The 10,863-nt window shown below is 55.1% G+C and overlaps 1 protein-coding gene across 4 annotated transcripts in view; it reads left to right on the forward strand.

The window, feature by feature from the left end:
- Positions 1–10,594, forward strand: part of BANP (BTG3 associated nuclear protein) — a 104,317-nt gene extending 93,723 nt beyond the window's left edge. For 3 of the 4 annotated variants that reach the window (XM_082677076.1, XM_082677078.1, XM_082677079.1), the window contains 2 exons: positions 3,195–3,338; positions 6,120–6,679. In XM_082677076.1, coding sequence (XP_082533202.1) covers positions 3,195–3,338; positions 6,120–6,191 — 216 coding nt within the window. In that variant the 3' untranslated portion in view covers positions 6,192–6,679. Of the gene's footprint in view, positions 1–3,194; positions 3,339–6,119; positions 6,680–10,457 lie in introns of those variants that run through there. The other variant, XM_082677077.1, reaches the window with a different exon arrangement.
- The last annotated feature ends 269 nt before the right edge of the window (positions 10,595–10,863 follow it).

A 10,863-nucleotide genomic window follows, 5' to 3' on the forward strand; every position in this document is an offset into this window, starting at 1 on the left:
CTCCAGCTGACAAGGTCTCTCCTTAACACTTAACCCCTCCTTCCTCCTGTTTTCTTCTGAAAGCTTTTTGTTTGAGTCTCTTAGGTTCCCCCAGAACTGCCAGGCTCGGGGCAGAGTGGACCACAAGAGAGCCAGGGCGAAGGGCGTGCGGACACGCTTCTGAATGTTGGGCTTCGGGACCAGCTCTGCTCCACTCCCCTCCTGTTCCTCATTCTCTTTCCTCGTCAACATCAGCATGATCTTCACTTAGTTCAGAAATAGTTACTGAGCGTCAGGTACACCGCTGGACGATGGGGATCCGGCAGTGAACAGAAGAGACCCTCCCACCCGTGTCGTCACGGAGCTCATGTTCCTGTTGCGTGGGATGCGCTGAGTCTGGAGTCAGGTGCACGGTGGCCGAGGAAGCCAGGGCCCAGAGGGGACCTTCCTCAGGGACGTGGGAGTCCCTGGTCCCTGCTGCCGGCCCCGTCCTCAGGGACGCGGGAGTCCCTGGTCCCCGCTCCTGGCCCCTTCCTCAGGGACACGCGAGTCCCTGGTCCCCGCTGCCGGCCCCGTCCTCAGGAGCGCGGGAGTCCCTGGTCCCCGCTCCCGGCCCCTTCCTCAGGGACGCGTGAGTCCCTGGTCTCCACTGCCGGCCCCGTCCTCAGGGGCGCGGGAGTCCCTGGTCCCCGCTGCCGGCCCCTTCCTTAGGGGAGGGGAGACCAGCAGTGGAGAGGGGGCGGTGGTTCAGCAGCCTGGACGGCCAAGCAGGCAGCTGGGGCGCGGGCCAGTGGGGAGTGGGTGCGCCGGGGGGGTGGGGGACTCCCGGCCCGGCTGGCAGAGCCGCCCCCATGGAGGTCGCCCCCGGGGGCCCTCGTCCTGACACGTAGTTTGTGAGAGCAGGAGCAGGCCTGTCTGTTCGGTTTGCTCAGAGTAAGGAGACGTGTCGTGGCTCTGATTTTGCGTGGGCTCTTGACTTTTTGCTCTTTTCGGGAAAATGACTAAACTCAGCTTCCTGTTCCCCTGTCTTCAGGTCCTGCTGGCTTCCCAGCTTGGATCCTTTGACTTTCTGTCCCTGCTGGGAGTGTGTAGGCGGGAGGCCCTCCTGGGACGTGCTGTGCTTTCGTAAAAAGCCACAAGGGTGACTGAACCCCAGCGGAGGCGCTCCTGGCCTCCTGGGGAGGGGCGCTGGGCTTTGAGCCTGGGTGGCCCCTGAGCTCCGCTGCCCTCTGCCCTGCTGGGGCCACACCGGCTGCTGCCCGAGGCTGCTCGTCCCCACGGGGTCCAGGGGGTGGCTGCTCCCTGGCGACCGGGTGGCAGAGCTGCAGAACTGGGCAGACCCATGCCTGTCTTTCTGACCATGAATGATCTGGTGGTGGGGAAGTTCTGGGGAAGAGAAAATGAATAATAGAGGGGATGTCAGTTTTCTCCAATTTTTTAAAACCTCTCGTGAACTCATTAGTACAAACAGTTAATACAGGACAGAGTGGTGTTTTACAGAGAGCCATTGTTGTCAGGTCAGCTCTTTGGGGACCTAGAAGCTGGTTCCCGCCCGGAAGGAGGAAGCCAAGGAGATGAGCGTGGCCACCTACGTGGGCTGTGTCTGCGGGGACACATGACCACACCTGGTGGAGTATGTGCAAGTGTGTCCTCTCACAGTCTGGAGGTCATGAGTCCAGCGCGGGCCTTGCTGGCTGAAGTTTAGGGGTCACGGGGCTGGTTCCCTCTGGAGAACCCCGGGGAGACAGAGGTGCTGCGTTCCTTGGCTGGTGGCCCCTGCTCCATCTTCCAAAGCTGCGTGGTGTCCGCGCTTTGTTATGTGGGAAGGTTCTCTGCTTTCTGAGGGGCCACCGGATGCTTCAGGACGCCGTTCCCACCTTGATCACCGGCTCAGCCCCATCTGTAAAGTGCCCTTGTTGTCAGGGCACACGGCCCAGGTCCCGGGGCCCGGGATTGGGACATACCCGTCTCTGGGCCGTCACTCTGCCCAGCAGAGCTGGCCGCTACGAGATGTGAAACTGTGTTTGCAGATGGCTTCCGAAGACACAAAAGGAAAACCAGTTAGGACTTTCTTCTGTCTTTTATTCTGAAAATCGAATTTTCCTGCTTTTTTCCACTGATGGATTCGTTATTAAAGAAATAGAACTTTAGCTCATCAAAAACTAGAATCGCGTTTGAAACTGCAGCGTGTATTTTCAGCATCCTCAGCTCTGACCCCGTGTGGGAGGCCGTGGGCTGGGCAGGAAGCGTGACTCCGGCCGCCCCGCCCGGGCAGCTGGTGAGCGCCCCCAGGGGGTGGTCCAGTGGGTGTGTAATTTGAGGGGGTGGGAGTGCAGCCCCAAGTCAAAAGCCCCACAGCTCATGGCAGCTCACTCCCGTGAACGCAGAGCGTCGGAGGCCCCCGCCCACTCGCCATCCTCCCTGTGGGGCGTCGAGGCACCAGTCCGCCCGCCTGCCTATTGCAGGGCGCGGTGGGCCTGGTGTGGGTGCTCGTGAGTGATGGCGTCACCCAGAGCCCGTCATGGGGGCCTCATGTGTCCCTCCCTGCAGGCACAGTCCAAGTGGGGTTCCTGGTGTACGGGACGGGGGTCCGTGATCCGTGACTTGTCTCCTTGGAGGCTAGTCGGGTCCTCCCCCGGGATCCGGGCCTCACCCCCCAGCTTGTGTCTCCTCCCCACACACACAGCCCTCCTCGACTCCCTCTGGAGCCCGGAGCCTTGTGACTCACGTGCACGTTTCTGCTTGTTTCTCAGACTCGATTAGGGGCCCACTGTCTGGGGGCCGCTTCTCCCCGGAGTGAATGTGTCTTGCTTGCCCCAGGGTCGAGGCCCTGCGGCCGTCTGCCTGTCCTCCTGGCTGCCCTCAGGCTCCCCTTTCCATGAACCTGAGAAAGCGGTGACTCTGGGAAGGTCTCCAGGTGCTTTAGCTCCTGTTCCATCTCAGACTCGCCCTTGGCCACATCCCTGCGTTCAGTTCGCTCTTTGGGTATTTTTTCCTGTAAGGCCTAAAAGCCCCTCTCAGCATCCAGCACTTGGACGTTTGAGGGAGGTGACTTGCAGTTGCAGTGGAGCAGCCTGGTCCTGCCGTGCATGTCCACACGGCGCACCCGCACGCCACACCCTTGTCAGCAGGTGCCCCGCCCCGCGGTCCAGGTAGCACGGGGCAGACTCCCCCGGCGCTATCTATGCTGACGCGGTTCTGCTCTGTGTCTGCAGGTGCTGCAGGGGGCCCAGCTGATAGCCGTGGCTTCTTCGGACCCTGCTGCCACGGGGGTGGACGGCTCGCCGCTCCAAGGCAGCGACATCCAGGTCCAGTACGTGCAGCTGGCGCCGGTGACCGACCACACCGCTGCAGCCCAGGTGGGTCCTCCCTTTGGGAAGTGGACAGGGCTGGGCCTCCTGCAGGTGGTGAACGCACTTGGGCCTTCTCCCGCGAGGAAGGTGAGTGATCCACGAGAGGTGATGGTGTGGACGTGGGCGCTCGCTTGGGACTCCCGTGTCTTGTAAGTGCCTGAAAGTGTAAAGGTGAGAGGTTGCTTCTTGGCCCAGATACCAGCCTTAAACAATTTCTTGAGATAACTCTTGTCTCGTGCAAATGTTTACTTATAAATTTAGAGGCCAAATTAAGTGTACCTGAGACCTCCTTGTTCCTCGGGCTGGGGCAGGGCCGGCCCAGGGTCTGCGCGCCTGCCGGCCACGGGCAGTCCCTTTGCAGCCCTTGCCTGTGGCCTCTGCCCTTTTCCCCCATGGCATCCTCTGGTGGGCCGAGCTCTGCTGCGCTGGGCTGCGGTCCTCTTCCCGCGCTGCTCGCGGTTGCGCTCTCCCGGGAGCCCCAGAAAAGCAGCGCTCCGGCTCCATCTGGACAGTTTCTGAGCCGTGAGTTCGGCAGGGGGGCTGCTGCTCGAGATGTTCGAAGCGTTCGCACCTCTGGCCCCAGTGGGTGTGCTTGGTTGGGCGAGCATTGTGGCCTCCCCTGGGCATGGGGGAGCCAGGCGTGGGCCCCCGTGCTCGTGCCTGAGCCTGTTTGGGGGCAGTGTGATCAAGGTCTGTCAGAGCGTGGTCCGGAGAGGGTGCCCTTGGAGCAGCTCAGGCTGCTGGTGCCAGGGTGACACGGGTGCCGTCAATCCTCGGGCTGTGGGCTTGACTCACTGACTCACTGCTGAGTGCCTCTGGGCAGGGGCACTCTCATCGCTGTGACCTCAGCCTGTTGGCCCCTCCCTGCCTCCTTCCTGGACCGCCTCCTCTGCCCAGCACTGATGAGCTGCGCGTATCCTGCCTTCGGCCTTGACGCTTAGAATTAAAGCCCTGAGTTTCCACGCGGTCCCCTCCCCTCCTGGCCTCCGCTGGTCGCCGTCCTAGGTGTCGTGTCCTGTTCCCACTGGTAGTTGCTGAGGAACACGGCTCAGCAGGGCCAGGCAGGTGGCCCAAGGTGGCCCTGGTGACCAGGTGGCTGGCTGGGTGATCAGCGGTCCTGTGGGGACTTAACCCTGGTTCACAACAAGTCCCCACCTGGCCCAGAGATCTGGAACGTGTGTCCTGGAGAAGGTGCAGCCCCCTTCTCTCCCCAGACCTGTCCACTGTGCCACGTGGGCAGCAGCCACGGCCTGGACACTGTGCCGCTCTGGAGGTTGACCGAGCGGGCACGAGGCTTACAGAACTTGGAGTGGGGGGTGGACGAGCTTATTCATGTGGTGCGAGGGACATCTGTCCTAAAGAAGGACCCTGGGGCTCCGTCCGAGCTGGGCGGGTCTGACACCCACATCATTGCTGCTTCACACGCATGGGGGTACTCGGAGTGTGTGCCTTGAATCTGGGGTGCGTGTCATGTGGCAGGTCTTCCTGGGCCAGGTCTGTGGTCTTTGTGCGGATGTCACTGTTGAGGGGAGCCATGTCCACTGAGCTCCTGGCGCCTGACTTCCCGCCAGTGGGACCACGTAGCACACAGAGCAGTAGATCAGAGGGGGACATGTGCACTTTCTGGAGTGTCTTCCCCGCAGAAGGGCTCGGTCCCTGGGGCCCAGGCCCCTCCCTGGGCCCCTGCCTGCCTCACGCACAGGGAGGGGTCTCCCAATGGTCTCTTCATTAGCAGGAGGGCTCCCGCCCTCCTGTGGGTTTCCTTCCAGAGTTTGCTGCTCGGAACGGGGTCACACTCCTCATCTGGTGCTTGGGGAAGGACGGGTCTGGCTCCCGAGGTCCCCGAGCCCCCCGAGCCCCAGAGGCTGCGTGAGGGGTGGGCCCGTTCCCCGGAGCAGCCATGGGCAGGCGAGAGGGCACCCCATCTGTGCTGGCGCTGCTCCGCTGCGCTGTGCTTCGCTGCTGCCTGGGGCCCCAGTCTCCTGCCGCGTTTTGAGGACGAGGGGGGAGGGCAGGGCTCCCCACCAGAGTGTGGGCCTCCCGAGTGCCCAGCCCAGCTCGTCTTGTGGCCTCGGGACGGCGCGGAGGAGGCCTGTGCTGAGTCCTCAGATGGGTGGGGAACCGCCCCCACCCCCCCACCCCCGCTGCGAAAATGCTGTGTTGCCTTTCCCTTGAGCTGCAGTCGCAGGCGGAGCGCTGGCCCCGCAGGACTCTGCCTCCGCCGTGCACACCACCCCCCACCCCGCCCCCGGGCCCCTCCAGCTACAGGTCCTCAGCGGAGCCGCGGAGCCCACCTCTGAGAGTCTGGTGTTGCCTTTGACCAGCGGCTTGGGGGAGTCTGAAAACCCCCCGAGTGATCTCCATCTGGGAGCCCGTTCTTAGTGGCTGAGACGGATGTCAGTGACTTAGTCCAGGACTGTGTTTTCCTCCTTTAAACTACCTTAAAGCTGTGAATATGCTGATCACTTGGGGTGCACGGCCAGTGGGAATGGGAACGCAGCGCTGGTGGCTGGAGCTGAGGGGCACATGTGGGAGGCGGTGGGTAGGTGTGGGGGGAGCAGGGGCCACGACAGCGCCCCACAGAGACGGACCGTGGCCCTGGATCTGTCACAGCTGCCGGGAGCATCCTCTCCCAGAGCAGGGGCGACACTCAGGCCCCCAGCCTCACCCTCCAGCTCGGGTGTGTGTTTACTCTGTGCCTGAAAACCGCTGGTGTCCGTGACCAGGGAGTGGCCCGGATGCGCACACTGGGCCCTTTGATAGAAAGCGCCCTCTCCCCTCTTGCAGGCGGCCGACGCCCTGCAGCCCACCCTGCAGTCCGAGATGCAGCTGGAGCATGGGGCCATCCAGATCCAGTGAGGGGACGGCCGCCGACCAGACAGGGCCCGAGCCAGAGCCACCGCTCAGCGCTGGTTCCCGTCACCCGCACCGTTCACACGCACCCGTCCCTCGGCTTCGCACGGGAGGGGGCCCGCACACGTTCTGCTCAAGTGCATCCGAGTGCCTCATCCTCGGGGAGAGTGCCCCGGTAAATAAAGACGACGGTAGCCCCTGCCGCCCCCGCCTGAAGACCCTGTTTCTTTTGATCACCCCGCCGTGTCCGGGGAAGGAGCGGGAAGCACAGCGTGGTCGCGTTAAGTACACGTGGGAAATCAAGAACTACGATATTTTTCTCTGTTCAAACAGCTTTTTTAATTTGCTATGGTGTTTATAACAAAAAACAAAATTGAAAAAAAAGTGGAGTAGCAGAAGCCTTTTGCTGTGTGCTCTGTTCAGTGTAATGAGAATAGGTATTTGCAAAAGAAGACTAACGATTTTGATGGAAACGTTGCTTACCTACTTTTCTAGGGGGATGCTGTCAGCACTGTGATTGTGCATTTCTAATGGAATAAAATGTATTTATGACCACGGCGGCTGTCACGTTGTTTCCTCTTAGGAGATGGCCCCTGGGCCTGTGGCGGCCCTGATGTAGCTGTGTGGGCCCTTCCAGAGGAAGGGGCGTGGCTGTCCTGGCAGTCCTGTGATGGAGCCTGGGGTGCAGGGGGCTGCACGATGGAGTGTCTCCAGGCACGGTGTCCCTCGAGGCAGCGTGAGCCTTCAGAATTGGGGTGCTCCCACGAGTAAGCTGCGCTGTTGAATGGCATGGCCTCTTCCAGCCCCAGAAAGTCCCAGCTCTGGGGGGTCTTTAGAGAAAGTCGTGTCTGAAGGAGCATGCCATATTGATGGTCTAATTAACGTGTGTCTGGAATCCCAGAAGGAGAGAATAGAAGGAAGATGACACGTAAAGGATTGGGGAAGCAGAACAGATCTCACGTAGAAATACAGAGGAAGCCGTGCCTGGACACACGCAGAACATCGAAGACAAGCATAACCCAGAAGCAGCCAGAGAGGAAGGACGGACCACCCTCATGAGGGGAGGGCACATCAGAAGCAGAGGCGTTATGGGAAAAATGCTCTGCACGGAGTCGGGTCTTTAGTAGAACAGCTGTTCAAGAACGCCGGTGACAGTTGGCATCTGGCCCAGAGCTCTGCTCTGAGGTGTACACCCAGGAGAATTGAAACCGTATGTCCACACGTAAATGTGCACACGAACGTTCATAGCGCACTTTTCACGATAGCCGGAGACTGGGAACAGCCTACAAAACGGGGTCCACCGACACAGCAGCCTTGTAGCTCAGCCGCAAAAGGAAGGAAGCACTGACACAGGTTTCAAGGTGGATGAACCTTGAACACGTGCTGAGTGAGAGAAACCAGACTCAATAGCCCGCATATTATGTGGTTCTATTTGTATGAAACGTCCGGAATGGGCAAATCCGTGGAGACAGAGAGCAGATGAGCAGTGGCCTGGGCTGGGGGAGGGGAGGTAGGGAGTGACTAATACTGCAAATGCGGATTCTTCTGGAGAGGACGAAGATGTTCTGGAATTAATGGTGCTGTTGGCCCAACTCTGTAGATCCACTAGAAGTCACACTAGAAGGGGTGAAGTTTTGGGGATATAAATTATATCTCAAGGTTATTAAAAATAAAGAATTGGGCAGCATTTAAAAAAACAGGAACAAAAATGAGGGTGTCACCTGCAGACGATTCCATCCTATAAAGGAAGTTGAAAGACATTTTCTTCAAGAGCAGGAATATGGACCCAGGACGAGGTTCTGAGAGCAGAAGGTTGGGGGGCGGGGGGGCAAATACAACAACGAGGAGGTGTATCTAGTACTCCGTGTAAACTGCCTCACAATAAAATGTTGGAAAACATTGCTCTGAAGGTTGGGGCAGGCAGGAAAGGAGCTAAGTCGTTGTAAAGCCCCCTTTCCTTGCCCCGGAGAGAAAGGATCAAGATGCTGTACAATTATAAGGCATCAAAGTCAATATTTATGGGCTTCCCTGGTGGCGCAGTGGTTGAGAGTCTGCCTGCCGATGCAGGGGACAAAGGTTCGTGCCCCAGTCTGGGAAGATCCCACATGCTGCGGAGCGGCTGGGCCCGTGAGCCATGGCCGCTGAGCCTGCGTGTCCAGAGCCTGTGCTCTGCAACGGGAGAGGCCACAGCAGTGAGAGGGCCGCATACAGCAAAAAAAAAAGTCAGTATTTATAACAGACGTTTAAGAAACACAGCACAGGGCTTCCCTGGTGGCGCAGTGGTTGAGAGTCTGCCTGCCGATGCAGGGGACATGGGTTCATGCCCCGGTCTGGCAAGATCCCACATGCCGCGGAGCGGCTGGGCCCGTGAGCCACAGCCGCTGAGCCTGCGTGTCCAGAGCCTGTGCTCCGCAACGGGAGAGGCCACAGCAGTGAGAGAGGCCCGTGTACCACAAAAAAAAAAAGAAAAAAAGAAACACAGCGCAGGAAAAAAGTCAGTAAGGTGTGGGATGTCCAAACGGCGTGATTAGTGCACTTGACCTAATCGACGTGTAGAACACGGCATACGGCGGTCACGGGGCACGCTTTCTGTTCTTCCCACCTGCTCTTTTGAACTTTATTCAAGTCACCCACACACCAGACCAGGAAGAAGGTCAAATAAGAGATCAGAGTGGAAAAGTATTTCTAATTGACAATTAAATACGACAGGTCAACATATCAGAACTCATGGAATACATCAAAAGGTGTGCTTAGAGAAAAATTTATATTTCCTTCAGATACATTCCCAGAAGTGGAATTGCTGGATCATATGGTAGCTCTATTTTTAATTTTTTTGAGGACCCTCCATACTGTTTCCCATCACGGCTGTGCCCATTTACATTCCCACCAACAGTGCACAAAGATTTCCTTTTCTCCACATCCTTGCCAGCACTTATTATTTTCTGTCTTTTTCATAATAGCTGTTCTGATAGGTGTGAAGGGATAGCTCATTGTGGTTTTGATTTGCATTTCCCTAATAATTAGTGATGTTGAGCCTCTTTTTATGTGCCTGTTGGCCATATGTGTGTCTTCTTCGGAAAAGTATCTATTCCAGTCCTTTGCCCATTTTCCAATTGATTTATTTGTTTTTTTTTGCTGTTATGTGAATTCATTATATATTTTGTATATCAGCCCCTTATCAGATGGATTGTCTGCAGATATTTTCTCCCTTCTGTAGGTTGCATTTTTACTTTGTTGATTATTTCTTTTGCTGTGCAGAAGTGTTTTAGTTAGATGTAGCCTCACTTGTTTATTTTTGCTTTTGTTGCTTGTGCTTTAGGTGTCATATCCAAAAAACTGTTGCCAAGACCAATGTCAAGGAGCTTTTTCTCTGTTTTCGTTTATGAGTTTTATGGTTTCAGGTCTCACATTTAAGTGTTAAATCCCTTTTGAGTTAATTTTTGTGAGTTGTGTAAGACAGGGGTCCAATTTCATTCTTTTGCATGTTATTATCCAGTTTTCCCAACACCATGTATTGAGGACACTGTTCTTTCCCCATTGAATATTCTTGGTTCCCTCGTTAAATACAAGTTGACCGTATATGTGTGGGTTGATTTCTGGGATGTTGATTTTCTTTCATTGGTCTGTGTCTGTTTTTATGGCAGTACCATACTGTTTTGATTACTATAGCTTTGTGATATAGTTTGAAATCAGGAAGCATGATACCTCCAGCTTTGTTCTTCTTCCTCAAGTATGCTTTGGCTATTCGGGTCTTTCGTGGTTCCATAAGAATTTCAGGATTGTTTTTTCTATTTCTGTGAAAAATGCCATTGGAATTTTGATAGGGATTGCATTGAATCTGTAGATGGCTTTGTGTAGTATAGACATTTTAACCATATTACTTTTTCCAATCCATGTACACAGGATATTTTTCCAATTGTTTGTGTCTTGAGTTTCCTTCATCAATGTCTTATAATTTTTCAATGTACAGATCTTTCACTTACTTAGTTAAATTTATTCCTAAATAAGTTATTGTTTTTGATGCTATTGTAATTGAGATTGTTTTATTTGTTTCTCTTTCATATAGTTCATTGTTAGTGTACAGAAACAGAAACAACTGATTTTTGTATGTTAATATTGTATCCTGTAACTGTACTGAATTTGTTTATTAGTTTTAACAGTTTTTTGGTGGTGCCTTTAGGATTTTCTATATATAAGATCATATTATCTGCAGGCAGAGACTAACTTATTCCTTTCTGACTTGGATGTCTTTTTTTTTTTTTTCCCCCCTAGCCTAATTGTTCTGACTGGAACCTCCAATACTAGATCGAGGAGAAATGGTGAGAGTGGGCACCCTTGTCTTGTCCTGTTCCTGATCTTAGAGGAAACACTTTCAACTTTACACCATTGAGTATGATGTTAGCTGTGGGTTTGTCATATGTGGCTTTTATTATGTTGAAGTATGTTCCTTTTATAACTATTTGTTGAGAGTTTTTATTGTGAAAGGATATTCTAGTTTTCAGATGCTTTTTCTGCATCTATTGAGATGGTATGATTTTTCTTTGTATTCTCTTAATGTGGTGTGTTACATGTATAGGTTTGTGTATGTTGAACCATCCTTGCATCCCAGGGATCACTGTCATGGTGTGTGGCCCTTTTCATGTGCTAGTGAATTTGGTTTGCTAGAATTTTGCTGAGA

Source organism: Grampus griseus (genome assembly GCF_964374135.1).
Source record: "Grampus griseus genome assembly, chromosome: 19".
Classification (NCBI taxonomy): domain Eukaryota; kingdom Metazoa; phylum Chordata; class Mammalia; order Artiodactyla; family Delphinidae; genus Grampus; species Grampus griseus.